Source organism: Sprattus sprattus (assembly GCF_963457725.1).
Source record: "Sprattus sprattus genome assembly, chromosome: 4".
Lineage (NCBI taxonomy): Eukaryota > Metazoa > Chordata > Actinopteri > Clupeiformes > Clupeidae > Sprattus > Sprattus sprattus.
In genome coordinates this window covers 33,394,428-33,421,132 of record NC_137923.1, presented here as the reverse complement: position 1 = coordinate 33,421,132, position 26,705 = coordinate 33,394,428, and the positions used below count along the sequence as shown (strand labels likewise).

The 26,705-nt window shown below is 42.5% G+C and overlaps 1 protein-coding gene across 1 annotated transcript in view; it reads right to left on the bottom strand.

The window, feature by feature from the left end:
• The window catches only part of ccdc18 (coiled-coil domain containing 18), an 81,418-nt gene that overhangs the window by 27,839 nt on the left and 26,874 nt on the right, over positions 1-26,705 (bottom strand). The window contains exons 6-8 of the mRNA XM_080836609.1: positions 24,492-24,771; positions 21,648-21,735; positions 1,687-1,904 (exon numbers count right to left, since the gene is read on the bottom strand). Coding sequence (XP_080692735.1) covers positions 1,687-1,904; positions 21,648-21,735; positions 24,492-24,771 — 586 coding nt within the window. The remainder of the gene's footprint in view (positions 1-1,686; positions 1,905-21,647; positions 21,736-24,491; positions 24,772-26,705) is intronic.

The following is a 26,705-nucleotide window of genomic DNA, read 5'->3' as shown; positions in this document are numbered from 1 at the left end:
AAAATTGCCTCATGTAGCACTGGCTTAGATGTGATTCGGTTGTTTTTCCGCCGATGTCTGAGCCTTTCGAGAGAGGTGGTTTACACCGATCGTTCAGCTCAGAAAAGGGCGTGTCAAATAAGGCCGATGTGACGGCGGTGACAGCCTGCGTGGAGATGAGCCCCAGCCTCTTATAGGGAGTGCCAAGGCAGGGCTCACTCACAGCGAGTGATCTCAGGGGAGTCATGGTCTCATGTGCAGAACATATTTTATGTGAATAAAGGTCATCTACACGACTTTTTATACCTCTAATCGACTCGGTTTGTTGTTTATATGCTTCAGGAATGCCGTGAGGTCAAACGGAATAGTGTAGGTCTTAACTGGAGCTCAACTCAACTCAACTATTACAGCTAGCTTGACGCTATCAAACACATTGGAACACATAGTGGCTAGGTAGCTAGCTGCTAATAAGTAACATATTATTAGTAACATATAAGTAACACATCAGCAGTAATGAATCAACTGTACTGATATTAAATGTCCTACTAACATGCCATTCTCAAATTAAAGCCAGTGGCATGAGTATTAACGATTAACGAGTTAACAATGGATACCGACAGTTAGCATACCTAGCTAGGTAGCATTACCATTGGATGTGAATGACAGTTATGCTAGGTCTTGTTAGCCCTTGCTATGCCCAAGAAGGAGCATTGTTTCCAGGGATTTTCACTTGACGAGTGGGGGCAATACAGTCATCTGGAGAGTTCAAAATGCTACTAAACGAAGGGAAATCTAATGTATGGAAATATTTCTGCTTAGTAGACAATGCAGATTCTAATTAGACTGTTGGATATGTCCATATGATTGATGCAACTCTCGTTCTCCACAACAACATGGATAAACCTGGATGGTTGGTTGTAGTTTCAGAACGAACGTCGGCGTGCAAAAAGATCTTCAATGGTAAGACTTGTCTGTTGTGCCTCTGGCGGTGTCTAATAAAACGTGAGTTTTATTAAAGCATAACGTGTGAATTGTGTAGCTATTTCATTCCGAGATGGCAGGGGAGTAAAATGCTCCGCTGCCAAAATAGATTACATGTTTTTAACTTCGGGGTTAATTCCCTATCCTTTACGTCTGCTGCTGGTTAGTAAATACAGACAGCCGGAAAGGTTAACAAACGGAATGAAATAGCTACACATTACACACGCTATGCTTTAATAAAACCCACGTTACTCACATACTGGTTAACACTGTTACAGCGGGTGTATCAACTGTACCCATGTCTCAACTGTACTAATACCACTGTCAATTATGAGTTCAGTAAAAGACGAAGCAAACACAGTTTTCTACCGTTGTTGAAACACATCCACGCGTACACTCGTTTTCTTTCCGTCTGAGAGTGGTTATTCAAAGAAAATATTAAGAACTATATAGCCTACTGATAGAAAGAAGGGAACTTTTAGCCACTACACTGCCTTTGCACAATGCGGATCCACATTGATGTTGTTAGTAAACAAACCAGGTGGGAGCACATCTCTGTCGTCTTTGCGCATGCCCGAGGCAATGTAATCGGATCACATTTTGCACATGTAAACACGTAACGACAAGAGCCGATTCCCTTGAAAATGTTCACACCTACACACGAATATGATACGATAAGTTGACCGGATCACATTGGCACATGTATATGGGCCTAGTGTGTCTTACCTCTTTCTCTGATGCTGCACTGTGTGAGGCTTTGTCCAGTAGCTCAGCATAGAGGGTCTGGTAGTGGGCTGCCCGCTGGGCTAATGTCGTCTCCATGGAACTCAACTGCTTCTGAGCGGACTCCAGCTGGGCCTGAAGCTCCATCTGCTCCTCTGCCTGCTGACTTCTGTCTTGAGTGAAGCGCTGCAGCACAGACAGTAGTTGCTGGTAGCATTCCCCTACAGGACCAATCACAAGCTGAATGAATCCACAGAGACCAGGGCCACACATAGCCTATAGCAGTGGTTCTCAACCGGGGGTACGCGTACCCCTGGGTGTACGTGAAGGTAGTCCAGGGGGTACGTGAGATTTTTAAAGATATATTTAAAATTAACCTCCATTCAAAAATCCTTTAAAAATAGTTACTATACGGCTCTTGACAATGCTCCAAAAGTTCTATTGATTTGTATGGGCCATATGTGGGTTAAATGTCTGTGTTCGCAGGTTTGTAATTTCTTGATATTCACTGCTGCAAAAAGTTTATGACCGCTGTCATTGGCAGCGGGTTTTGTGCTTCTAATTCACATCTTTCATATCGGTCTGCAAGTAGTCCGGTCATTTAACGTAACGGCAAGTCATTGAAACTTGAAGTTAGAAGGTGAGTTGCTAAGCATTTGCTTGAAGAACAATTTTTTTAGCGGAAATCACGAAACGGCAACAAACTCATTTAAAAGAGGTATTCTGGAGGAAGGTCTTTGTTTTGGCAAGTAACTGTATAATAAGCGCAATTTTTTCGCAAAAACATGGGAGCTGAACACACACAACCTGCTGCTGCACACAGACGTGCATTGGCTCTCTCGAGGGAGAATACTCAACCGGCTGTTGGAATAACGATCTGAAGTACACACCTTTCTAATTGAGCACAGATATCCCCGTGCCACACAGACTGGCTTGCATATATGTGCTTTCTGGCAGATGTATTCAGCAAAATGAACAAACTGAATATGTCTGCAGGGAAAGGACAACATCATTTTAAACCTGTATGACAAGGTGGGAGGCTTCCTGAAGAAAGCAGAGCTGATGAGAAGAGCCTCTGCACAGGGGGATTTCACCTGCTTTCCTCAGGTGGAGGATTTTCTCTCTAGTGAGGATGTGGACAGAGCTCCAGTCAAGTTGGTCATCGTGGGACATTTGACCCATTTGATTCAAAACATTTATTTTCACAAGCAGGTGGGAGAGGCCGTGAGGAACCAGCTTGCAGACGGCCTTGACAGGATCCACCGGAGCCAGCTCCCGGGCAAGTACAAGGTGTGGTGCTACCAGCACATACTCTACCACCGGGTGGTGTGGCCGCTGAAGTTGAGTGAGGTCCCTTCCTCAATGGCAAGCAAGCTGGACGGGCTGGCAAACTCCTTCATCAGGAAATGGCTGGGACTGCCAAGATGCCTCTCAGATGTGGGCCTCTTTGGTCGGAACACACTCCAACTGCCGCTCAACTCCATCGGCCTGGGATACAAACAGGAGAAGGCTCGGATGGTCTTGGAGCTGAGAGAATCCTCCGACCCTATGGTCAGGGCAGCGGGCACCGAAGTACGAACAGGAAGGAAGTGGAAGGCAGAGGAAGAGGTCGACAAGGCAATCGGGAGGCTAAAACATTGCGGGGTGGTTGGCCGAGTCCAAGTGGGTCGAGCAGGTCTTGGCCGGAGCGAGACCCCCCTCTTCTGGTCAAAGGCTTCCAAGCAACAGAGGAAAGCCATGGTGGTGTTGGAAGTGGCAAGGTCTGAGCAGGAACGCTATACCATCAAAGCGGTGTCTCAGAGCCGGCAGGGGGGCTGGTCATCATGGGAAGGCATCTTGGACAGGCCGATGTCATGGCCCGACCTGTGGAAGATGCCCCAAGCCAGGATCAGCTTCTTGATCCGAGCAACCTACAACACCCTACCTTGTCCCCAAAATCTCCACCTGTGGTTCGGCACTGAAGAGATCTGCCCCCTCTGCAATACCATCAATGCTAGCCTCCAGCACATCCTGTCAGGCTGCAAGACAGCACTGTCCCAAGGTCGCTACAGATGGCGGCACGATGCTGTCCTGAAGAAGCTGGCAGAGGTGGCCGAGTCATGCAGGCGGGAAGCAAACAGCCGGGCAGCTGCCCCAGCAAGGCACACCATCCAGTTTGCAAGGGCTGGCGAGAACATCAAAGCCCCCCGCCCATCAAACACGGGAAGGCTCCTCGCACCCGGCGGCGAGTGGAGTATGAAAGTCGACCTCGGAAAGCAGCTGCAGTTCCCCAGGGAGATCACTGAAACATCGCTACGGCCAGACATGGTGCTATGGTCCGTGGCCATCAAAACGGTCCTCTTGGTGGAGCTCACTGTTCCATGGGAGGGGGGACTGGAAGCTGCATATGAGAGGAAACGGGCAAAGTACTCGGACCTGGCAGCTGAGTGCAGGGAGGCTGGCTGGAAAGCCACTATATGCCCTGTAGAGGTGGGGTGTAGGGGCTTTGTTGGCTCTTCAACCTCTCGCCTGCTCCGAGACCTGGGGTGCACAGGAGCTGGCCATCGGAGAGCGACAAAGGAGCTGGCGGAGGAGGCCGAGAAGGGCAGCTTTTGGCTGTGGCTGCGGAGGAAGTATAGGAGCTGAGGGCCGAGTAACACCTAGGGCATCAGAGGGGTTGGCAGGGAGAATTCCCAGCCATCGCTCCGCCACCGGTCGATGTCCTGGGGTTAAAGGAGCGAAACATCAATGACCGGTGGTCCCCAGCTGATGACCCAAGTAGGCCACAAAATGATGTTCAGGTACACCTGAGTTCCAATGGCACCGGAGGAGGTGCGTCAGGCAGAAATGCCCAGCAGGAAGACCACCAACCCTGTATTTCCAAATTGACTAATCAGGAAGTGTCTCCTGGAAGTGTCATCTGACCGTGGCCTCCAGATGAGGTTTGCCACATCCACACTCACACAGTTTTGGGTGTGTGTGAAGCAGGAGCACCCTGACCTGGGACAGAAAGCTTTGGAGCAGCTACTACCCTTTGCCTCCACATATCTATGTGAGGCCTCCTTCTCTGCAATGATGGAGATCAAAACAAAGCAGAGAAACAGACTGTGCCTGGAGAAGAGCTTGATGACAGCAGTTTCCTCCCTGCCACCAAGACTGACGCACTAAGTTCAATGCAACAATGTTCAATCTTCAGTGTTGACAGTTTAATAAATCAGACAATGATGGCATAGTGCTGTGTATTATATATTTTTTTCACTCAAAAATGCTTTGCTCTGGTTAGGGGGTACTTGTGTTAGATTGTAGTGTATTTTCTGTGAAGATCTTAGTGTACTTTCTGTGACCATGGTATACATGGTATTATTAAATAGGGTATTCATTTAAAATTCATTATTAAAACGAATGTCATAAGAACAGCAATATAATGATTCTGAACAATATAGTGGCCTAATGTGACAGTTAACCCCCCTCCCACAACCTGTCAATTGAGCCAGTCCACCTATGGTAAAAAAAAAACGCGGTAGAGATGAAAAATGGACAGTCACAGGCATGAGACATCAACTGAGTGGTTTCGCTAAAAGACAAAGAAAAAAAGTGAAAGACAACAGGCGTTTAGCCGCAATTCAAAACAACTACACCCAGCGCTGACGCCGTGGCTAGTTCCATCAGCGATGCTAGAGAAAGAGATTGCCCTGTCACTGCCAGCACTAGCCGGGTAGATGCTAGTGCTACAGTGCTACAGGGGGAGAGGTTAACATCACAGCCAGGCGTCGGCCGCGACGATGAGGATGATGGTCCCCTCCAGGAAGATAGGAGCGAAGGAGAAGAGGAGGGATGTGAAGAGGAGGAGGATGTGTGCGAAGCCACCTTAAGCCATGGAATGACACCCCCCCCATGTGATGAGAAAGAGGATGTCAACCACCCAACGCAGCCGATGCCAGTACACCTTCCAACTGATCCTGCGCTATGGGGAGAGCTCAGTAAGTGGAAAAAAGATCTAGCTATTGCTAATGGTCCCGCTACCTACCACAACCGGGCGGATAAATATGTAGCATCTGCACGGAACGACGGAAAGAAAACCCGATGTCTTACGAATGATTTATTCCAGTGCCAACTGCCGAATAAACAGTCAGTGTCAAGGGATTGGCTGGTCTATTCCCCTTCGACTGGAATGGTCTATTGCTTTGCGTGTAAATGCCTGGCCGGGCAGCCGAATGCTTCCACCTCCGGTTACAGTGACTGGAAACACCCGGACAGAGTCATAGCCCACGAGAAGAGCGCAAGCCACCGCGAGTGCATGCTCGCACTTCTCAGGAGGTCACGAAATGCAGGTACGGTTGATGCTGTTCTGAGGCAACAAAATGATGATGCGGCAAAGTATTGGCGAGAGGTGTGGCGACGCATTGTGGCCGTAATCAAGTTTCTAAGTGTACGGGGCTTGGCATTCCGGGGAGACAACGAGCTGCTGGGGTCATCTGGTAATGGCAATTACCTTGAGCTGATTGAGCTACTGGCAGAGTTCGACCCATTTCTCAAAGACCATCTGGACAAGCATGGTCAAAAGGGAAGAGGGCACTCGTCTTACCTGTCATCTACAGTGTGCGATCAGTTGATCTGCTTGATGGGCGAGAAAGTGAAGCGGAAGATAGCATCCGAAATTCAGTGTGCAAAGTACTTCTCTATCATTACGGATTCAACACCCGACATGTCGCACACCGATCAGCTGACGTTCATCCTCAGGTGCGTGAGTGAAGGAGGAAACATTCTTGAGCGGTTCGTTGGCTTCAAGCCAATCTACAGCCACACAGGAGCGAGTCTGGCTGGTTGTGTCAAGGAAATGATAGCCGATCTCGGCTTAGATCTTTCAAATTGCAGAGGCCAAAGTTATGATAACGCCAGCAATATGTCCGGGAAATATAATGGTCTCCAAGCTCACATGAAAAAAATCAACCCGTTAATTCATTACGTACCATGCGCAGCACATTCCCTCAATCTCGTGGGAGTGAATAGTATTGAAGACAGCTGCCAAAGTGCACGGAATTACTTCGACTTTCTTCAGTCACTTTATGTGTTCTGTGCGAGGTCCAACCACTGCTGGGATAAAATGTTCCACAACACTGACGTGACGAGGACCCTAAAGCCACTTTCCAATACGGGGTGGACATGCAGAGCGGATTCCACAAAGGCACTGCGAGAAAACTACAAGGCCATCAGAAAGGCTTTGGGGAGATTTTCGACCGACCCGGAGGAGAAGGGGGAAACCAGGCGTGAGGCCGCATCACTATGCGCACATCTCGACAAGTTGGAGACAGCGGTCCTGACACATGTGTGGGATAACATACTGTCAAGATTCAAGATCACCACAGAGGCGCTTCAAAACACCAACATCACACTGGACACCGCTAGGGATGGGAACCGAGAACCGGGTCTTGTTTAGAACCGGTTCCCAATGAGCCGAATCTTTGGAATCGTTAGCCAAATTCATAACCGGGTCTGTTAACGGGTCTCTGTGCCGTTTGCGCATGCGCAAACTCTTATAATAAAATCAGACCGCAGCAGAAATGGCAACTCGACAGAAGCGATCTAAAGTGTGGCTTTATTTCACCCGAACGGATGCGAACACGGTCACTTGTAACCTCTGTAAAAAATGTATTTCCTCAAAGGGAGGAAGTACATCTACCATGAATAAGCACTTGAGCACACATGGTATAAAATTACAAGAATGTCATGTTTTCGATGGCAGCAGCAGCTCAACTAACGTCGGCGCTTCATCCCTAACTTGCCAAGGTAAACTCCTCAAAATGTTTTATCATAAGTCATCATAAGTCGGTGTTACTCGTGTGTTATCAGCAAACGTTTGCGTTTTCGTGTTAACCATAACTAAACTTAGCATTGAATTGCTTAACAGAATGGACGATGCTGGACATTGTCATATATTATATATAACTTACATAACTAGGCTAGCTTAACTGTAGAATCCTCTATTTTCAGCCGTTGGCTAGAGGCAGGGGCAGTGCTTGCCTCCCCTCTGTTGGTTCTAGGGTAGGGTTAGGCTGTACAAAAGACTCCGTTAATAATAACGCGTGAAGCTCCCTCAGTTTGACAGTTCGATATGGATAAGTTTCTCGTAGCCAATTCAGTGGCAGCAATAGCTAAGTGTTAAATATACTGAGTGCCTAGTTTGTACATGATACAAGTAAGTATGTTTCAGTACGTTATTGTGTTTGTAATGGACTCTACATTGCTATTAGAAGCGTTTAGCATAATAGTTCGCTATTAGCAATACAACCAAGCAACCTACAAGAAAATATACAGTCAAGCTGGAGACACAATTAGCCCTGAACGATCGCGTATCCTCCCAGAGAAGGCAGACATGCTAATTTTTCTGCACAAAAATTGTAAATAGTCTTTGCCACTGCTAGTTACATTTTTTGGCAGCTCAGTTAATAATATACCCTTTTACAAAAGGAAGGAGCATTGTTATTTGTATGAACGTTTATATTAAACAGAACACATGTTATTTAAGTTATGTAAGTTTTATTTAAATGTGTATGTTAAAATTCTAGAAATTTATATAAAAGAACATTAATGTAAAAAAAACGTTTGTGCTCTTTTTTCACCCCTTACCCAATTATAAGAATCGTTAAGAGAATCGATAAGGAATCGGTTTGATAAGCAGGAATCGATAAGGAACCGGAATCGTTAAAATCTTATCGGTTCTCATCCTTAGACACCGCAGAGCGCCTTTTGCAGTCACTGCGTGCATATGTGGCATCAGAGAGAGATGAGTTTGAAAAATATGAGAATGCTGCTCGTGACTTTGAAGGCGTTTGTCATCTGTACCAAGAGGAGATTAAACGGGTCAAAAAAAGAAAACATTTTCTAGGTGAACCGGAAGACAGCGATGCCCTGCTTGGCCTGCACGGCAGCAGAAGATTCCAGGTGGAAACGTACTATGTCATCCTTGACAAGCTGGTGTCGTGTATGGACAAACGGATCGGGGCATACACGGAATTGAACGCATTGTTCAGTGTGTTGTTCAACCTTGACACAGACTCCGAGAACGTGCGTAAATGCGCTTCGAGCCTCTCATCCGTGTATCCAGATGATCTCGACAAAGACTTTGGCGAAGAACTGCTCCAATTCAAGACATTTGTCAAAGATGAGAAAAAACGCTCCCCAGCAACAATGCTACAGCTTCTTCACACACATGGACTCCAAAGCACCTTTCCAAACGTCTTTGTGGGACTCCGACTCTTCTTAACTCTGCCCGTTACCAAGGCAGAAGGCGAGAGGTCGTTCTCCCGGTTGAAGTTTTAAAGTGAGGGAGGAAGGACTGCGCGCTGGTTGCCATTGGCCCATTTGTACTGTTGGTGGCATAAGTATGTGAGACTCAAGTTGTTTCAGGGTGTTTTGGTGAACTACAGCACAAAATAGCCGGGAGGGATAATTTTGTGAATAAAATTGATAAATTCACCAGTGGCAGCATTGTACTTTGAAAGCTGGTGGGCAGCATGTCTTTGATGGACTAGTCCAGGCCAGAAGGAAAGGATGCAAAGGCAATTAGTCAAATCAGGACTACTCTTGATTTGTAAAACTAAATAAAAGATTCTGGGCCAATCATTGGGCCTATTTTTTCCACTCAATGACTGAAGCTATTGGTTGTAATATGTCTGATTATTTTCAGCTACAATTGTTTTAAGAAGAATGAAGACACAAGACCATTATTGATGCCATTTCAAATGCATCATGCTCTGAATCATTCACTTACATCCTTTTTCTCAAGTATTATTGGCTAGAAAAACGGCGTTCCTGAATTGTACCGTGGTCATCAACATAGCGCAAGATGACAGACAGCTGAGAATGACAGCTAATGTCTGTGGTCTCGTCAATTTGCCAGGAAAAGAAGTGTGCCCTGTTAAGTTCCTTTTCTAGCTCTGTTTCAATCGAATGGTGAATGGCTGCAATTAGATCGTTCTGGATTGTTTTTGACATGCCTGTGAGAAGACGGTGGAGCTTTCCAGATGTTCTGCCAGAACACGGTCATACTTCGCTATCACCTCCGCAAGTTCCCTGTAATTGCCCTTGTTGTCAGAATTTTCCCCTTCGTTATGCCCCCTGAAAGACAACTCTAGCATGCCTAGGTAAGCCGTTGCATCTAACAGACGTTTTACCACCTCCCTATTGCCACGCACTTTAGCGTTGTGCTGTTGAATTTGCAGCCCCACACCCTCATCCACTAACCGCTCTATAGGCATGGTGCCGCCTAGCAATGAAAGGCGGATAGCAGCATCAACGTGGTCTTGACATTTGTCGTGGCGCTTGGTTGCCCTGTCAATATTTTTTATATCAGTAAATCCACTGAAAAGACCACTTTGGATAGTTGACATTCATTAGTAAACAGGGCCAGCAATATAACCGATTGTTGGTAATGCTACCAGTCACCCACGAGTAGCCTACCTAGCAAATCATGTAGCACTCACGACACTGACTCTGCCGTTGCTTTTGGTGATTTCAATCTTTGGAATTGGTCTACCTGTTGCTTTAATGGCCAACTTGTCATTGTAACTCACCCCATGGAATGGTTTCTGTAATAAAACATGAACAATGTCCTCGGTTTCCATAGTTTACTTTATTTGCTAATTTGCTAATGTGTTCTCATTATTAAAATGATCAGATATTCTTGCTTAACTGTGTCTCTTAGACTGAGCAGATTATCTTTCGTAGCCTAGATTTGAGGGGATAACCCCACCCACCATATCCAGGGCCTCTGCTAATTGGTTTATAGCGCAGACGTGACTCCAGCCTATTCGTTAATAGATTTTAGCGCTATCCAGACCCCTAAACTAGTCACACCCTCTCAGAGGAGGATCGTCCTCCTCTCTGCCATTGAAGTCAACGCATTCCACGAGCCGCCAGCGCAGGCAGAGAAATGAATGGGAGTCAATGGAGGGTAGAGGGAGGAAGGTCCTCCGGCAGTAATTTTCGATAGCGATAGGGGGTGCTAATGTCATCTTTACCCAGGGAAACTAACATCACATATACAAAGGTATTAAAGTAGTCCTATTTAAGGGTTTTAATTAATCACAGTAGTCTGGGCAAAGTACACTTTTTATTCTCAAAATGTTAAGGAGGATCTTCCTCCCTCTCCTCAATGGAGAAGCCTCCACTGCTGAGAACCACTATGACACAGAAGCGTCTCACAGCGCTCTCACTGCTCACCATTGAATCAGAGTTGGACTTTGAGGATGTAATCAACACCTTTGCTTGCGCAAAATCAAGAAAGAAGCAGCTCTGCTAAAGGTAAGAAAGCTTATTTATTTATCTCTGTCTCTTTTAGACAAAACTCAATTTACTGGTTTTCTTTGCCTGGTTCCTGTCTAGGCCCTGTTGCTGTCATTGTGCTCTGGGACGGCTGTGGCAACGGATTTCCCCTGGATAATAGCCCATTATTAATAGGAGTGTTTTTTTGCGTTTGTTTGTGCTGCATAGGTGGATGCTCTTTGTATTGATAGTTTCAACTGGCCTACAGACAAATACTCTTCGAATTGATACACATTTTGAATCTGTACATTTTAATGTATGGATGCTGTTTGGAGTGATAGTGAATTGAATTGATTGGTTGAAGTGGAGATATTTGAATAATCCTACATACTGTAGATGGATGCTGCTTTAACTTACATATTTTGCATGAATACGGTTGAAAATGTAGCCTAGAGGTGATTTCTGTTATGTTGCTTCCTTATAGTGTAAGACAAACAATTTGCCCCAGATGCAACAGAGGACACGTTGCTGGTTCAGTCCTTTTATTCTGCTGTGTTACAAAGTATGCCCTGGTGGCGGTCTGCCATCTATTGGTGATAATTGATATAACATGTCTAGGTTAGACAAGACAGAAACTTTTTGAATTGATGCACATGTAAAGAATTGTACCATATGAATATGCTGTGCTGGATATTATTTGAGTTTATATTTTGAGTTGAGACGTTTGAATCAGTTGCCTAGATTGATATTATTTTAATGTTGCCTAGATTGATGCATATTTTGAATACTACTTAATACAATTTCAATGAGGAAGAAAGAAATGTTACTAGGCTACTCTTGCTTATGTTCATACTATTCTGACAGCAAAGGGCAAAGTCAGTGAGTGCAGTAGGTGACTGAGGGCGCGCCCAGGGGTACGTGTGCGGGGGGTTGGGGGGGCACGTGAGGTTGTAGTGCCCAGGGGCACCACATTACCTTAATCCGGCCCATACCACACCATATGTTCCTCGCTGAGAGACATCTCCAGTTGTTGATAAGATGGTCTGCTTAGGCCCCCTCTGTGTACCCCTACCAACCTAGAGGCGCCCACTCTATCAGGTCCCTGGGCCCAAGAGCAAGGGCACCGATGCGCTCATGAGACTGTTTACGTGATATACGAGATATAAACTAAAAGAGAAAAATTAACTGAAATGAAGAGGTTGAGGTACCTGCACCTTGTCAGCATTCATAAGTCGTTCATGTCGTTTATGTGTGTGTGTGATTCTTTGTTATACATGTCATGCATTCTGTTTGAGTAACGTATTCCCGCCGGTTAAAGGGGGATGCTGAACAGCACTTCCCCGAGTAGAGCCACGATCCGAACCACGAACAGCATCCGCTCCTGAAGACGTCCCGGAGATCCCTCCACGCAGCTGCGTGCGCCCGGCGACTCTTAGGCTCTGCTCCACACTTAGAACTTAGGTTTAGTTGATGTACTTGGAGATCTGTACCTATTGCAATAAACCTTATCTGGCTCTGATCCGAACTGCTTCAAGCTGCCTTGATTGAGACTCCAACCAACAACTACACCGCCTCTTGTAATTAAGTCTAGTAGCCTAAATATAGAAAAGACTCTTACACTTGGCTGAAAAAATATTTCACAGGGGGTACATCACTGAAAAAAGGTTGAGAACCACTGGCCTATAGGGGTGGGGGAAAAATTAGATTTTTCGATTTTCTCTCGGTTCTCTCTCGAACGATATTTTTCTTTTTTTTACACATTCATTTTGTGTTGAAATGCAAGCTGCATCGATTATTGCATTGTTCATAGAAAGTCATAATTGTGAAAGGAAAAGTTCTAATAAAAAATAGAAGGTAATTCATCTGTTGATTTTCTTTAACTATCAAACACAAAGTAGGAAGTGATTTGAGGCTCTGAGTAGGAAACTGAATGAATCGATAATCGTTTTATCGTTTTAGAATCGATAATCGATTTAGAATCGATTATCGGGTAGAATCAATAATCAGTTTAGAATCGAATTGTTGACCTCTGAATCTGAATCGGATCGTCAGGTGTCAAGAGATTCCAACCCCTAATAGCAAATGTCATGTATAACACATATAACACCCATATCTTTAGAATGACAACCCATGCCTCTTTCCCATTATGTTGAACTTGGGGTCATTCCAAGCCAAACGGGACAATTTAAGGAAATTTCCCCACTCGACGTCTCATATTTGGCTGAAAAAAAAAATCAAGGTTGTTCATACACTTATTAATATTAGTATTGTCACAAAAAGATGTTTTAGGGGGGTGGGGGTGCCTGTACTTCGAACGCTTTTAGCAGCGTTTTCATTTTGCTATTACTAGAAAAGTATTTCGGCTAGCTCCTTCAAACTTTCTAGGCTTAAAATCTGATACCATTACCTGAAGATTATGGACTTCCAAGGGTGTGGCTTGGGTAAATCATAGTATCCGGGGTGCTTGAATTTGCGCGAAAATTGTACTCTATGCTTTGTTGCAGCATCTTTGAAGGCCTGTGGAAAGCTCAATGTTAATGCTAGAGACTTGATATTATACACAGATCTTCATATTAGGGCTGTAACGATATTGGATCGAACCGAGAAATCGCGACACTCTGGGCCACGAACCTGCATCGCGATGCGAGGAGGCAGAACCGCGACATGCCCTCAGCGGTCACGTGATACAAAAAGTTTGGTTCGCTAGTAAGCCTACACGTGTGCTGTGCGCAATGGCTACCTCAGATGACATTTGAATCGGCCATTTGAATTGTTGGCGCGTGGTTGCCGGATTGTTTGTCGCTGGAGGACTGCTCTGCACAGAGAATAGAAGTGTGTGCGTTAATTGCTCCGTAGCGGTCTCTCCCTCTCCCTCTCCGGAGTTTTGGTTGCGGGTGGTCTAACGCTCCCTCAGAAGAAAGACGTACACCGCGTCGTGTTTTGACCACTGTTTTCCCGTACTTAAATTGTTTTGAGTTAATATGCTGTGAGAGAGCCACCAGTACTTTATGTTACTTTCTTTGGATCTCTCTGTATTTTGTTTGTATGAATGTGTGTGTGTGCTTTCGTTACTTAACGGCCATCTTGTGATGTACGGGGTTACTGTGTAACCCTAACGTTCAGTTTGTAGTGGTTCCCAAGTGTGCGCATTGTGTGGAAGTGCATACCATAATACGTGGTGTAGTGGTGTGGCGGCTATTCACTAATGTGTGTAGTGTTCTGAAACATTAACACGTTTGATTGCTCTGGTTCGTGTGCGTGAGTTGGGTTATTCCAGATCTTATAGCTCTTTTTGGTGGGTGTGTTACTGTTGCCAGTAGCCTGTATATCAGGGGTAATCGTGGGTAACTATGATGGCAGTGTATGAGGGTGTGCGTGTGTGAGAACTGTTTTTGTCATGTCATTAAATACCAGTGACCAGATATTTATTAAACTACAGAAAGAAAACGTTTTATTTTGCTAAACTCTTGCCTCCTCGATATTCATTCATTTGATTAGCCTGGGCCCTGATCATAAAATACGTGGCAGTTAGGGTCTGTCACATTTGGCCATACACTGCCATCATAGTTTAAGTTATTTGGTTATTATTAGGGCCTGAGCTGCTGTAGGCAGCGAAGACCTATTGGTTTCCTAAGGTTTCTTCTTATTTTTATTCTGTGCGAAACCTCCTCGAAAACTCACCAAATTGCAGCCATGGGGGATGAAATTGTCTTGAGGGATTGTTAAAAATCTCAAAGGTGTGCGCGTGGCAGACCCTCAAACTTTAACGACTCGCCGATGCTCGCCACAAAACGCAAAGTCACTTATAATTCCAGCCTGCATTGTCTGATCCTGACCAAACGTCATAGGGTGGAAGCTGGACCCGGCCTGAACGTGGACATATGCCTATAGTGCCACACGCCTATAGCGCCACCTGTTGGTGGTTGGAATCATCACTCTGTTTCCACACCTGGCGTCTGATCGAACTCCTCCTACAGATTTAAGGGAAATCCCTTCAAACTTGGTCAGGATACTCTTCAGCCATGGGGGATCAAATTGTCCTGAGGGATTGTTCAAAATCTCAAAGGTGTGGGCGTGGCAGACCCTCAAACTTTTACGACTCGCCAGTGCTCGCCATTTCCACACGTCGCATCTGATCGAACTCCTCCTACAGATTTAATGGAAACGCCTTCAAACTTGGTCAGGATACTCTTCAGCCATGGGGGATCAAATTGTATTGAGGGATTGTCCAAAATATGAAAGGTGTGGGCGTGGCAGACCCTCAAACTTCGACTCGCCACTACTCGCCAAAACCACAAACTCACTTCAAAATCCTGCCTGCATAGCGCCAACTGTTGGTGGTTGGAAACATTGCACATTGTCCGATCCTGACCAAACTTCATAGGGTGGACGCTGGACCCGTTCTGAACTCGGATATATGCCCATAATGTCACTCGCCTATAGCGCCACCTGTTGGTGGTTAAAAACGTCGCTTTCTTTAGTCTTTGCGCTGTATTGTTGTGATGTGTTGATGTGTGTGGCATTCTCACGGCTCGCTCTAAGCTTGACGGACGGCTGTGCGGTGCGCGTCTGCCATCGACCGGCGCCTTCCCCGACGAGCGCGCGTGCTCGGGCCCGCTCATCGCTGCTTGCAGCTTTAATTTATGTGTTGTTTCCCTCATATTTTTAGGCTATGTTCAAGCCTACTTTTTCAGAAGTTTGTTGAATGTTTTTCAACAGCATTGCTTTGAGTAATAAAAACCTCAATATTTGGTTATAAATTGTTTCTTCATTTTTTTATAGTTCATACTTATTCTAATGTGAAAAAATAATAATAATATCGTGGGGTGTATCGAACCGTGGGTCAAGAATCGTGATACGAATCGAATCGTGAGGTAGGTGTATTGTTACAGCCCTACTTCATATGTATGCTCTGTATATTGTATAGAAAGACTATCCTTATGTGACGAATGGTCTGGAAGATATTAAAGCTTAGAATGGATGAAAAATGAGGATGAGCAAAATTACAGCATTTACCAACATGAAACAATTATTTTGGGAAAGATTAGATATTTGTTCTTCACATATCAAAAATTTGTGATGGCGTTCTGCCTCCTTTTCTCAAAATATTTTTGGGAAAATATGGGATTTTTGTACACGCCCAGCATTCAAGGCCTATGGAAGCATATTCAAATGGTAGCAAAAGGTTAGTGTATGACACAGAGTTTAAACTGCACAAAATGCTTTATTTGATAAATGTTAAATTGTAAATTGTCACACATTTGGCGTGTAAGTCACTCCACGTAAAGTGTGAAAATGGCTCACACTTGACTGTCTCAGATTTGGCTGAAAAAAATCAAGGTTGTTCACACTTCTCAATAGATATAGTCCCAAATATTAGCTCTCTACTCCCAATAGTTCAAAATGATGTTTAAGGGGGTGATAGGGTGCCTGTACTTTTAGCAGCGTAGAGCCATTTTCATTCATCATTGTTTATTCAGGTAAAATTGACTGAGCACTGGGCTCTTTTGCAGCAAGGCCCTGACGGAGGCTACAGAATACAGAAGAACAATAAATAAACAAACCATAACAAAACAAAACAGACAAATTTAATAAACAAAACACATTAAAAAAACTCAGAAATTAAGTATGATAAAATTACATAAAGTAAAAAAAATAAAATCAGAGAATCATTTAAAACAACAGCATTGAGGCACATCCTTAGCATCTAAAAGGCTCTTAAATTGGCTGACAGACAAAACTTTGTTAGTTTAAAATCCACTTGAAGATAGAGGGTGCAGCATACATGTAAACAATGTCACCATAGTCAAGAACTGACAAAACTGTTTATCGCCCTATTTCCATTCGGTTTTCAAAAGTAAAACAAGATCTTATTCTATAAAGAGCGCCCAGTTTAATTTTCACCTTCTTAGCTAGGTCAAGAACATGTGATTTAAATGACAGCCTATCATCTAGCCAGATACAGTGGGGAAAAGAAGTATTTCACAAGTTTGGCCACTTGCAAAGAAATGTGTGATCTATAATTGTAATTGTGGGTGTATATGAACAGTGAGAAACAGAATATCAACCAAAAAAATCCAGAAAAATGCATTTTATAACATTTATGACTTTATTTGCATTTGATGCAAAAAATAAGTGTTTGACCCCCTAGCAAAACTGACTGACAAAAATGACTTAGTACTTTGTAGAATAACCCTTGATGGCAAGCACAGACTGACGTTTCTTGTAGTTGGTCACCAGGTTTACACACATCTCAGGAGGGATTTTGGTCCACTCCTCTTTGCAGATCCTCTCCAAATCTTTAAGGTTGCGTTTTCAATGGGAGGGAATGAGGGAATGAGGTTCAAGTCCAATATTCCACGTTACATGGCCCCATCCATAGTTCCCTTGATGCGGTGGAGTCGTCCTATACCCTTGGCAGAAAAACAGCCCCAAAGCATAATGTTTCCAACTCCATGCTTGATGGTGGGTATGATGCACTCTTGGGGTTATATTCAGCATTCCCCCCCTGTCAAACACGGCAAGTCGAGTTGATGCCAAAGAGCTTGATTTTGGCATCATCTGACCACATTCTGTCTCCCAATCCTCCTTAGAATCATTCAAGTGTGCAATGGCAAACTTCAGATGGCCCTGTACATGTGCTTCCTTGAGCAGGGGGACCTTGCGAGTGCTGCAGTACTTCAAAAAATGACGGCGTGGTGTGTTGCCAATGGTTTTCTTGGTGACTGTGGTCCCAGCTGCCTTGAGATCATTCACAAGCTCCCCCTGTGTAGTTCTGGGGTTATTCTGCACCTTTCGAATGATCATTGATACCGCGCGAGAGGATATATTGCATGGAGCCCCAGACCTAGAGTGATTAACATTTGTTTGGTGTTGCTTCCATTTATGAATAATCGTACCAATAGTTGTCTGCTTCTCACCAAGCTGCTTGCCAATGGTTTTGTAGCCCATTCCAGCCTTGTGCAGGTCTACAATCTTATCTCTGACATCCTTGGACAACTCTTTGGTCTTGCCCATGGTGGTGAGGTTAAAGGTGTGAAGTATGATTCTTTGGACAGGTTTCTATAAACGTCACCAGTTGAGATCAGATGTACCTTGTTAGACCTAATGTGGACTAATCTGTGTGTTTCTTGGGCACATAACTGGTCAGTGTGAGCCAGAATTCTTGCTGTTTGCTTGGGGGTTCAAATACTTATTTTTTGCATCAAATGCAAATAAAGTCATAAATGTTATAAAATGCAGTTTTCTGAATTTTTTTGTTGATATTCTGTTTCTAACTGTTAAAATACACCTACCAATACAATTCTAGATCACACATTTCTTTGCAAGTGGATAAACTTGCGAAATCGGTAGGGGTTCAAATACTTATTTTCCCCACTGTACCTAGGTATTTATAGCAAGGAACTTGCTCAACATTAGTCCCAGAATGGGTGCATATCATATGGGTGGGAGGGACATTATTTCTACCAATGGAGAAAATCATGAATTTAGTCTTAGATTCATTCAGCATCAATTTGAGGGACTTTAGGGAATCCTGTACACAATAACAAAAGCATGTTGAAGGTTTGAAACTGCTTGATCTTAAGAGGGCGCTGAGGCATACAAAATTGTATCATCGGCATGAAAATGGACTTTGCAATGTTCTAGATGGTCACAGATATTATTAATATAAAGTGAGAACAATACCGGGCCTAAAATAGAGTCCTGAGGGACACCAGAATGAAATACTAGGGCCTCAGAAGTAAGGCCTGCAACATCTATTGTGTTCTACCCGCAAAGTAGTTTTTGAACCATCTGAGGGAGACTTTATCAAATCCCAGGGAGTCCAATTTGCCAAAAAGGATCTTATGGTTTACTGTATCAAAAGCTTTCGACAGGTCAATAAATAAAGCGGCACAACATTATTTCTTGTCTACAGCAGAGGCTTTGTCATTTACCACAAGGGTTGTTGCAGTAATGGTACTGTGGCCAGCTCTGAAACCTGATTGAAAGGGGCATAAAAGTTAGTTTAGAAAAGAGCTGATCTGCTCATTTACAAAGGATTCCAACATTTTGGCTAAGCATGGGAGCTTGGAGACCGGCCTATAATTGTTCATATCATTTGGGTCTCCATCTTTATGAAGGGGCACCACTAATGCAGATTTCCGGATGCTAGGAATCTAGCCAGAAAAAAGTGACAGATTAAAAATGTGGGTAAAGGGCCTGGCTATAATGGGGGCAGCAAGCTTCAAGAGACGTGAGTCTAACTGGTCCGCACCCACTGAGCTCATCATACATTTAGAAGAGCAAAGAGGACTTCATGCTGTTGTATTGGTCTATAAGAGAAGGAAGTGGTTGGGTCAGTTCCCAATGACCTGGCATCATCAGTGAAGTTATCTAGCACTCCATCCGGTTCATCAGGGAAATTAGAAAGGTCAAACAAAGTGCTGCATTGGATAAAATGATTATTGAAAGCATTACAAACTTCCTTATTTTCAAATTGCTATAACTAGAAAAGTGTTTAAGCTAGCTCCTTCAAACTTTCTAGGCTTAAAATTTGATACAATTACTTGAATAATAGTAGATATTATTCCAAGGGTGTGGCTTGGGTGATCATAGTATTCGGGCTTGAATTTGCTCTAAAATTTTGAAGGCCTGTAAAAGGCTCAATGTTAAAGCTAGAGACTTGATATTATACACAGATTTTATACACAAATGCAGCTTTTGTTATAAACATACCTTTTGTCACCATTTGAATATGCTTCCATAGGCCATTGAATGCTGGGCGTTTACAAAAATCCCATATTTTCAAAAACATCTTTTGAGAAAAGGAGGCAGATGTTTCATGTTGGTAAATGCTGTATTTTTTTTTGCTATAGCATGCCAAAAATGGCACAAAATGGGCTTTCATCCATTTTCAAGCTTTAATATCTTCCAGAGCATTCATCACATAATGACAGTTTTTTAATACAATATACAAAGCATACAAAGGAAGGTCTGTGTATAATATCAAGTCTACAGCTTTAACATCAAGCTTTCCACATGCCTTTAAAGATGCTGCACAAAGCGTAGAGTACAATTTTCACGCAAATTCAAGCACCTCGAATACTATGATATACCCAAGCCGCACCCTTGAAAGTCCATAACCTTCAAGTAATGTTATCAGATTTTAAGCCTAAAAGTTTGAAGGAGCTAGCTTAAATACTTTTCTAGTAATAGCAATTTGAAAATGGCTCTTCAGAAACTCTGCTAAAAAAGCGTCTAAAGTACAGGCACCCCCTCCCCCCAAAACATCTTTTTGTGACAAAACTATTGGGAGTAGAGAGCTAACATTTTGGATTGTACCTATAAAAAAAAGTGTATGCACAACCTTGATTTTTTTCAGCCAAATCTGAGACGGTCGAGTGGGAGCCATTTCCGTTTGGCGTGGAATGATCCCTTGGGCTTATAGTTTGGCTGTGAAAATATTGCAACCTGGAATTTTTGGCACTGCTTAGAGCCCACACCAACAAGGCATAAATAATATCATAAATAATAACATGAATAATATCATAAATAATAGCATAAATGGATTTTATGGATTTGAATTGCTGGATTTGGTAATGCTTAGGGCCTGCCTGTGCAGGGTATTAGCAATGCTGGAACATGCCTTATAGAGTCAGCATTGATTAGGTTTTGTAGCTTCAGCTTTTAGCTTGTTTCATATTGAATTTGGCACAGTTTAGACCACAGTCTAGAGCACTGTTTAGAGCACAATCCGGATGGGAACTTTCTTAGGGTTGGTCTTACGAAGTTCGTAAGAAGACATTTGAGAAGAGACTATTTAGGAAAATGTTTGAGAATGAGGACCAATGATTTGACAATGCTATAGTGGGCACAATCACATTAAATAATAAAAATAACTATAATAATAAAAACACACCATATGAAGAACATCATATGACGTGTGAATTTGAAAAAAAAAAAAATCTTCATAAAGCCATTCTGTTGTTCATGTGTTAATCCAGTGTTTTGTCTACAACAGAAACATTGACACAGGGAAGCAGGCTATAGGCCATCGTCTCACTAAGAGGCAGCAGTGCCTTTCAGTTAGGTAGGAAAAATAATCGATTCTTCGATTTTTCTCGATTCTCTATAAAAAAATTCCGTCTCGATTCAGAACATTTCAAAATCGATTTTATTTTTTACAAAAAAAAAATGTGTTTTTACATAGTTGTTTATAGAAAGTCAAAATTGTGACAAGGAAAAGCTTTTTCTCTAATAAAAAAATAGAGAAGGTATGTCACCTGTTGATTTTGTTTAATTATCAAACAAAAAGTAGGAAGTGATTTGAGACTCTGAGTAACAAACTCGAATGTTTTAAAAATCGAAATGCATCAATAATCGTTTTATCGCTTTAGAATTGATAATCGGTAATCGGTTTAGAATCGAATCGTTGACCTCTGAATCGGAATCGAATTGTGAGGTGCAAAGAGATTCCCACCCCTATTCATCAGCTCTTGTGGATTGGCCATTTCGTGAGTGCAAAATAAAGAGTTGATTATTTTTGACATCACATTCTCAAAGGTTTTCCTAAATAAGGCAAAGGCAAAGCACCCCGTTTCCACCATTGTATTGTTCCTTCTCCAAACGGATGCCCTGTGTGCCATCTGTTTTGAAGCTCAGACTACAGGCCTATGTGTGATGCAGCTTTCCAGACCAGAGCAAATTTGTAAATGTGCTCATGCATCTCAGACTCAAACCTGTTTGGAAGTTGACTCGGTTGGTGATTGTTGCATGTGGGGCAGAGGTGAGGAGACAGGGGTTTACATCGAAGAATCCCTCTGTACCCTAAAACAGAAAATACACACATCTGTAGAAGCTATGTGATGCTAATGCTATCAACATGGATCAGAATCTCTATGTATTGTCCTCAGCAACTTGTTTAATCCTTTAGTGTTATAAAGGCGTATCTAATAGAGTGGCCAATGAGTGTATGTTGGAAAATACACAAAAATAATTCAGACAGTGAGATTAGAACAAAAAACAATAAACTGTCATGCACCCCATTCCACTCTAAGGCCAGTGCTACCCCAATCTCCATTCAATAGCAGCCTACTTCATTACGAACGCCACTGCTGGAATTACACATTAACATTATTTAAAACAAACCGTAATCTTTACCTAAAGATTTAATAGTTAAATGATACCAGCATCGGAAATACACGAGGGCAAAGGGCAAAACTGCCCTTAAGAAATATAGTTTTGCCCCTAAAATTACTAGGAGAGGGGCAAAAAATGCCCCCATAATTTTGTGTAATAATAATTAAATGAACGTGTCAAAAACATCGTAGCCTATATGACCCGGTCAGTTGGCATTAAATGTTTTGATTTTCGCATTGACTGATTGTTGCGTGAAGAACCGAACGTTCTAACAAAAAATATTTGGAGCGCTTCCTAATCAGACCTGTGACTGCGAGAGTGAGGAGAAATGAGGATCAGCGCAGTCTCTGTCACCATCTCAGGTTCTAAAAGATACAATTAATTCACACACCCAGCGACTGTCAAAAAATTTAAGTTAGATTGGCCTGGGGTGGAGGAGGAGGACGACGACGAGAAAAAGACCTGATTTTTTTTTTTTCAAGGCATGTTGTGGACAATGAGTTGTCAATCCAGCACAGGCACATCTTTCTGCTGACTTCATCAAAGGGAGCGAAAACATACAGAAATACATGGCCTTTCGTCACCAGGTGCCAAGCAACCCGCCATCGCCTACGGTGAAAATAATGTGATAATGTGTTATTATTATACAAAAAGAAAAGAAAAAAAAAGAAGTTAATAGTTGAATAATGAAATGTAGTAATAACAACAAATAACCACAAAGAAATAAGAATAAACGTGAATATGATTGTCTAATTTACGTTGTCTGTTTGGTTTTTGTTCAAAAAATCTAAGAAAACACTTTGAATTTGTAGACTAATGCCTAATAGTCTTATTATTGCCATTTGATGACAATTGTTCATTTACTTTAAAGTAACACTATGCAACAATTTAACACTTTTTGAGGTATGGTTTTACTAGTTTTGGTACCATCCTCTAATTCATTTTGATCACATATGCCTGTGTCTTTCCCACTAGCCATCCAATATATGCCCTTTGTAGTTCTGTGTAATGGGCTGGAACACCCTGCAAAAATGGAAGAAAAGCTTTCACATGCATGACATGCCAGGTACTGCAAAAAGACACCAGTTAGTGTGTTGGCAAGCTTCTATCAGTGTCAGCTGGGCTGTTAGTGGTGGTTACAAGGTTTTTGCATGCCTTTTAGGTAGTTAGCGTACTAGTTTTGGAACAGAATTCCGTATTGCTGCTTTAAGCCTAAATAAGTGTGTTTATTCTTTTGAACAAAGGTTCAATGTTTTTCACAAGTTTCTAAAAGTGCCCCCAATTTTTTGTGAAATGCCCCTGGATTTCAGTAAGTGGGGGCAAAAATTGCCCCCTAAAAAATATGTAAATTTCCCACCCTGAATGCTACAGACTATTATATGGGGAAATACTGCTGTCTAAAGTTTGTTAAGAGACATATTTAAGGAAACATACTGCAAGCATTGCTACCTCTTAAGGCTCATTTATGCTCGGTGCTAAATGTGTATACGGATAAGGAGCCTTCTATCTGCACTGTGTGTTCATTCTGTATTTGTAAATGTTTTCTAAAAGGTTATGGATACGAATGAAACAAAGCAGGACCCCCGGAAGCGGTAACAAATAGCCAACTATTGGCAGTGTAGACAATAGTTCAAGCAAGACTTTCAATCAAGAGGTTATGCAAATAGTAAGAAATAAATCTTCCGTCCACATGTCAGGATAAATGTAATGGCCTCACAAACCACTGCTGTCTACAACACTACTTCCACATTTGCCTCCATTGTGGCCATGTTGTTGTCAAATAAAATGGTCTTCATTTAAGCACTCCGATAGGTTAACCATTCATTTCAACCAGTAGGCTTGATCCTAATTACAGGATAGCTGAGCTTACTTGGGGTGCCTTTGTATATTCAATCTGCCTCTCTGGAACTGGATTGTAGTTAAAAAGAACATATATTTCATGCCTCCACAAATTGACGAACACTTCCACTGATGATTTTAGTCATTCCAAAAAAAAAAGTCCTGTGTACCCCCATTATGTCTTACTAGGGTACCCTTGCTGTCTTGGCTACAAGGTACAGAGTCGTACTGAGAGGCGTCTGACTGACGCCAATTGGTCAGCATGCTAACTTTAGCAGATATCTCAGCCATACAGTAAACAGGTGACAAAACGGCTATTACTTCACATTTTGTTGCTATTCTAGTTCATTTTTTAAAAGAACGATTTGAACTTAAGTTTGAAGGTCCCAGTGGTCACAATCTGGTTTGAGACACAGAAGCAGATAGTAAGTGGTACTGTATGTCTGTGGCTGGATGGAGAGCAGTCAAATCATATGATCATAATCAACTGTGTTATGGGCAGATAGTAAAGGGTACTGTATGTGTGTGGCTGGGTGAAGAGCAGTCAAATCATATGATCATTATCAACTGTGTTATGGGCTGATGTTCCGCTGCTCTGCACTTGCCTCTCTCAGATGCAGAAGTTGGAGAATCTCTTCCAGGCTGTGCAGCTCTGAAACCTTCTGCTGAATTTCCTGCTGCTGCTCAGCCAGACGCTGCTGCTGGAAGGCGATGAGTTGATTTAAATCCTGTTGCTCCTTCTTAAAATGCTGCACCTCTTCCTGCTGTTGATTTAGCTCCATTTTCAGTTTGTGTACTTTCAGCTCAGCATCCCGCACCTGGCTCTGGAGCAAACTGCATCCCATGGTCTGGGCCTCAGCACGCTCGCATCTCTCCTTCAGAAGGCTGACCCATAGCAAAAAATAATAAAGGAGTTCAGAGACAAAATACAAGAAAGAAAAAAAAGATTCTAAAGTTCTTAGCAGTTTCCCTAAACAGGTAATACAGTATAATTAAATTAAATACTCAAAACTGGAGCAAAATAACAAACAATAATACATTTTTCCCTGCTTTTGAAATAAGACAGTTTGATGACCTAGACCAGGGGTCTTCAAAGTTTTTCAGGCCAGGGACCCCCAAACTGACGGCGAGATGAGCAGGGACACCCTACTATATAAATTGCATAAAATGTTGTTTATAATATACTAGGCCTAGTGCCAAATAAACATAGCTACCCTGTTATTGTGTATTCAATACTAAGCTATTCAAATAATACAAAGGTTAATTTATTCATTAACATTTTTATTTTTTAACATTGAATTTAACCTAACATTTTTGAACAACAAATTTAACTTAACATTTTTTAACATTGAATTTAATTTAACATTTAACAACATGAAAGGTACAGGGTGGCCGTGCCACTGCCATTTATAAACAAACATCTTGCAAACAACTCTGAGCTAACAATTAATAACAACTTATTAAAATAATTCAAAGATATATGTTTTTATTTCATCATACATAAAAAAGGGACAGTGAATCCTCAAGCATCTGTCGATGGCACACATCCTCCCACATTAGTGAGATGTATCTTCTTTTCAATAACTCCTGACTGACACGGATGACGTAGGAGGAGTCTGGCGCATGGAGTTGTGTTGACAACATAGATGTTATAGTGAGATTGACAGGTCAACAAACCAATCACACCGCTAGCAAGTTGTTAAGATTGTAGGTATTAGCATGCTAACATTAGCTAGGGGGCTCATACACCTTGCAAATCCTCTCAGACTTATTTTTCAGTTACAATTAACGTTTTTTAACCTTGTACAGTGTCTATTTCTCTTTTTTTTTTTTTTTAATCGAAGCAAAAAAATTTCAAACTAACAATTTATAGGTACAAACAAGACCAGCTATGGAGTTTGGTCCGCCATCTTTTATTTTTGATCTTCGCGCTCTTTAGACTTGAGCAGAGACGTGATCTGATTGGCTAGTGCCTGTGCTGTCGTATTTGCATGAAAGGTGCCGTGAGTGAACCGGTGCCCAGCTTGAGAGAGCTCCTGTGGGTAGCTGAATGTGTCGATTGGACTGAAAGATAACGTCTTCTCGATCAATTTAAACGTTCGCTACAATATGTTGGATTTATGTTAATGTAAATGTAAAGGGAATAAATGCAATTCTGATTCGGAAGACATTAAAATTTGTGAAAAAAAAAATTGGTTGAACTTTTTTTTTTTTTTTTTTTTTATATTAAAAAAAATTGTCTTATCAACCAAAGATTTCGCGACCCCCCTGCAGTACCTCCGCGGACCCCCTGTTGAAGACCCCTGACCTAGACCTTTCAAAGTGGACCTTCCTAGTCTGTGACGCCCACAAAAAGAAAAATAGGTGTTGAGAAAGTGTTTGGGTCTGTCAAATGAATTAACCTCATTTGTATGGTAACACCTTACGTTCCAAATGACTGCCAAAAGAAACATAAACAAAGATGGAGCTGGCTATTTTGTTTAGAAAGTTGTGCCAACCATATGGAGAAAACTAATTGAGGGGTCAGAGAGAAACTTTTAATGTGCTGTTTAAGGAAGAAGCAGGCACGTGCACAGATAGACCCCTAGTGGTGCTCAAGCACCAGCCCTTGTGCCCTGGTTGAGAAAAGGTGCCCTTTTTGCTGGAGCCCAATTTTTTTTTCATTCAATATTTTTAAAATACAAATGAGTCTCTCTGTCATCAATTTCCACTAATGTGTTTTGATATCTGAGGGGGCATTTATTTGAGTTCTTGTGAGAATTTCGCCCCGACATGCTCCGCGGCATAGACATAGAACACGTATTCTATGCCTTTGCTCC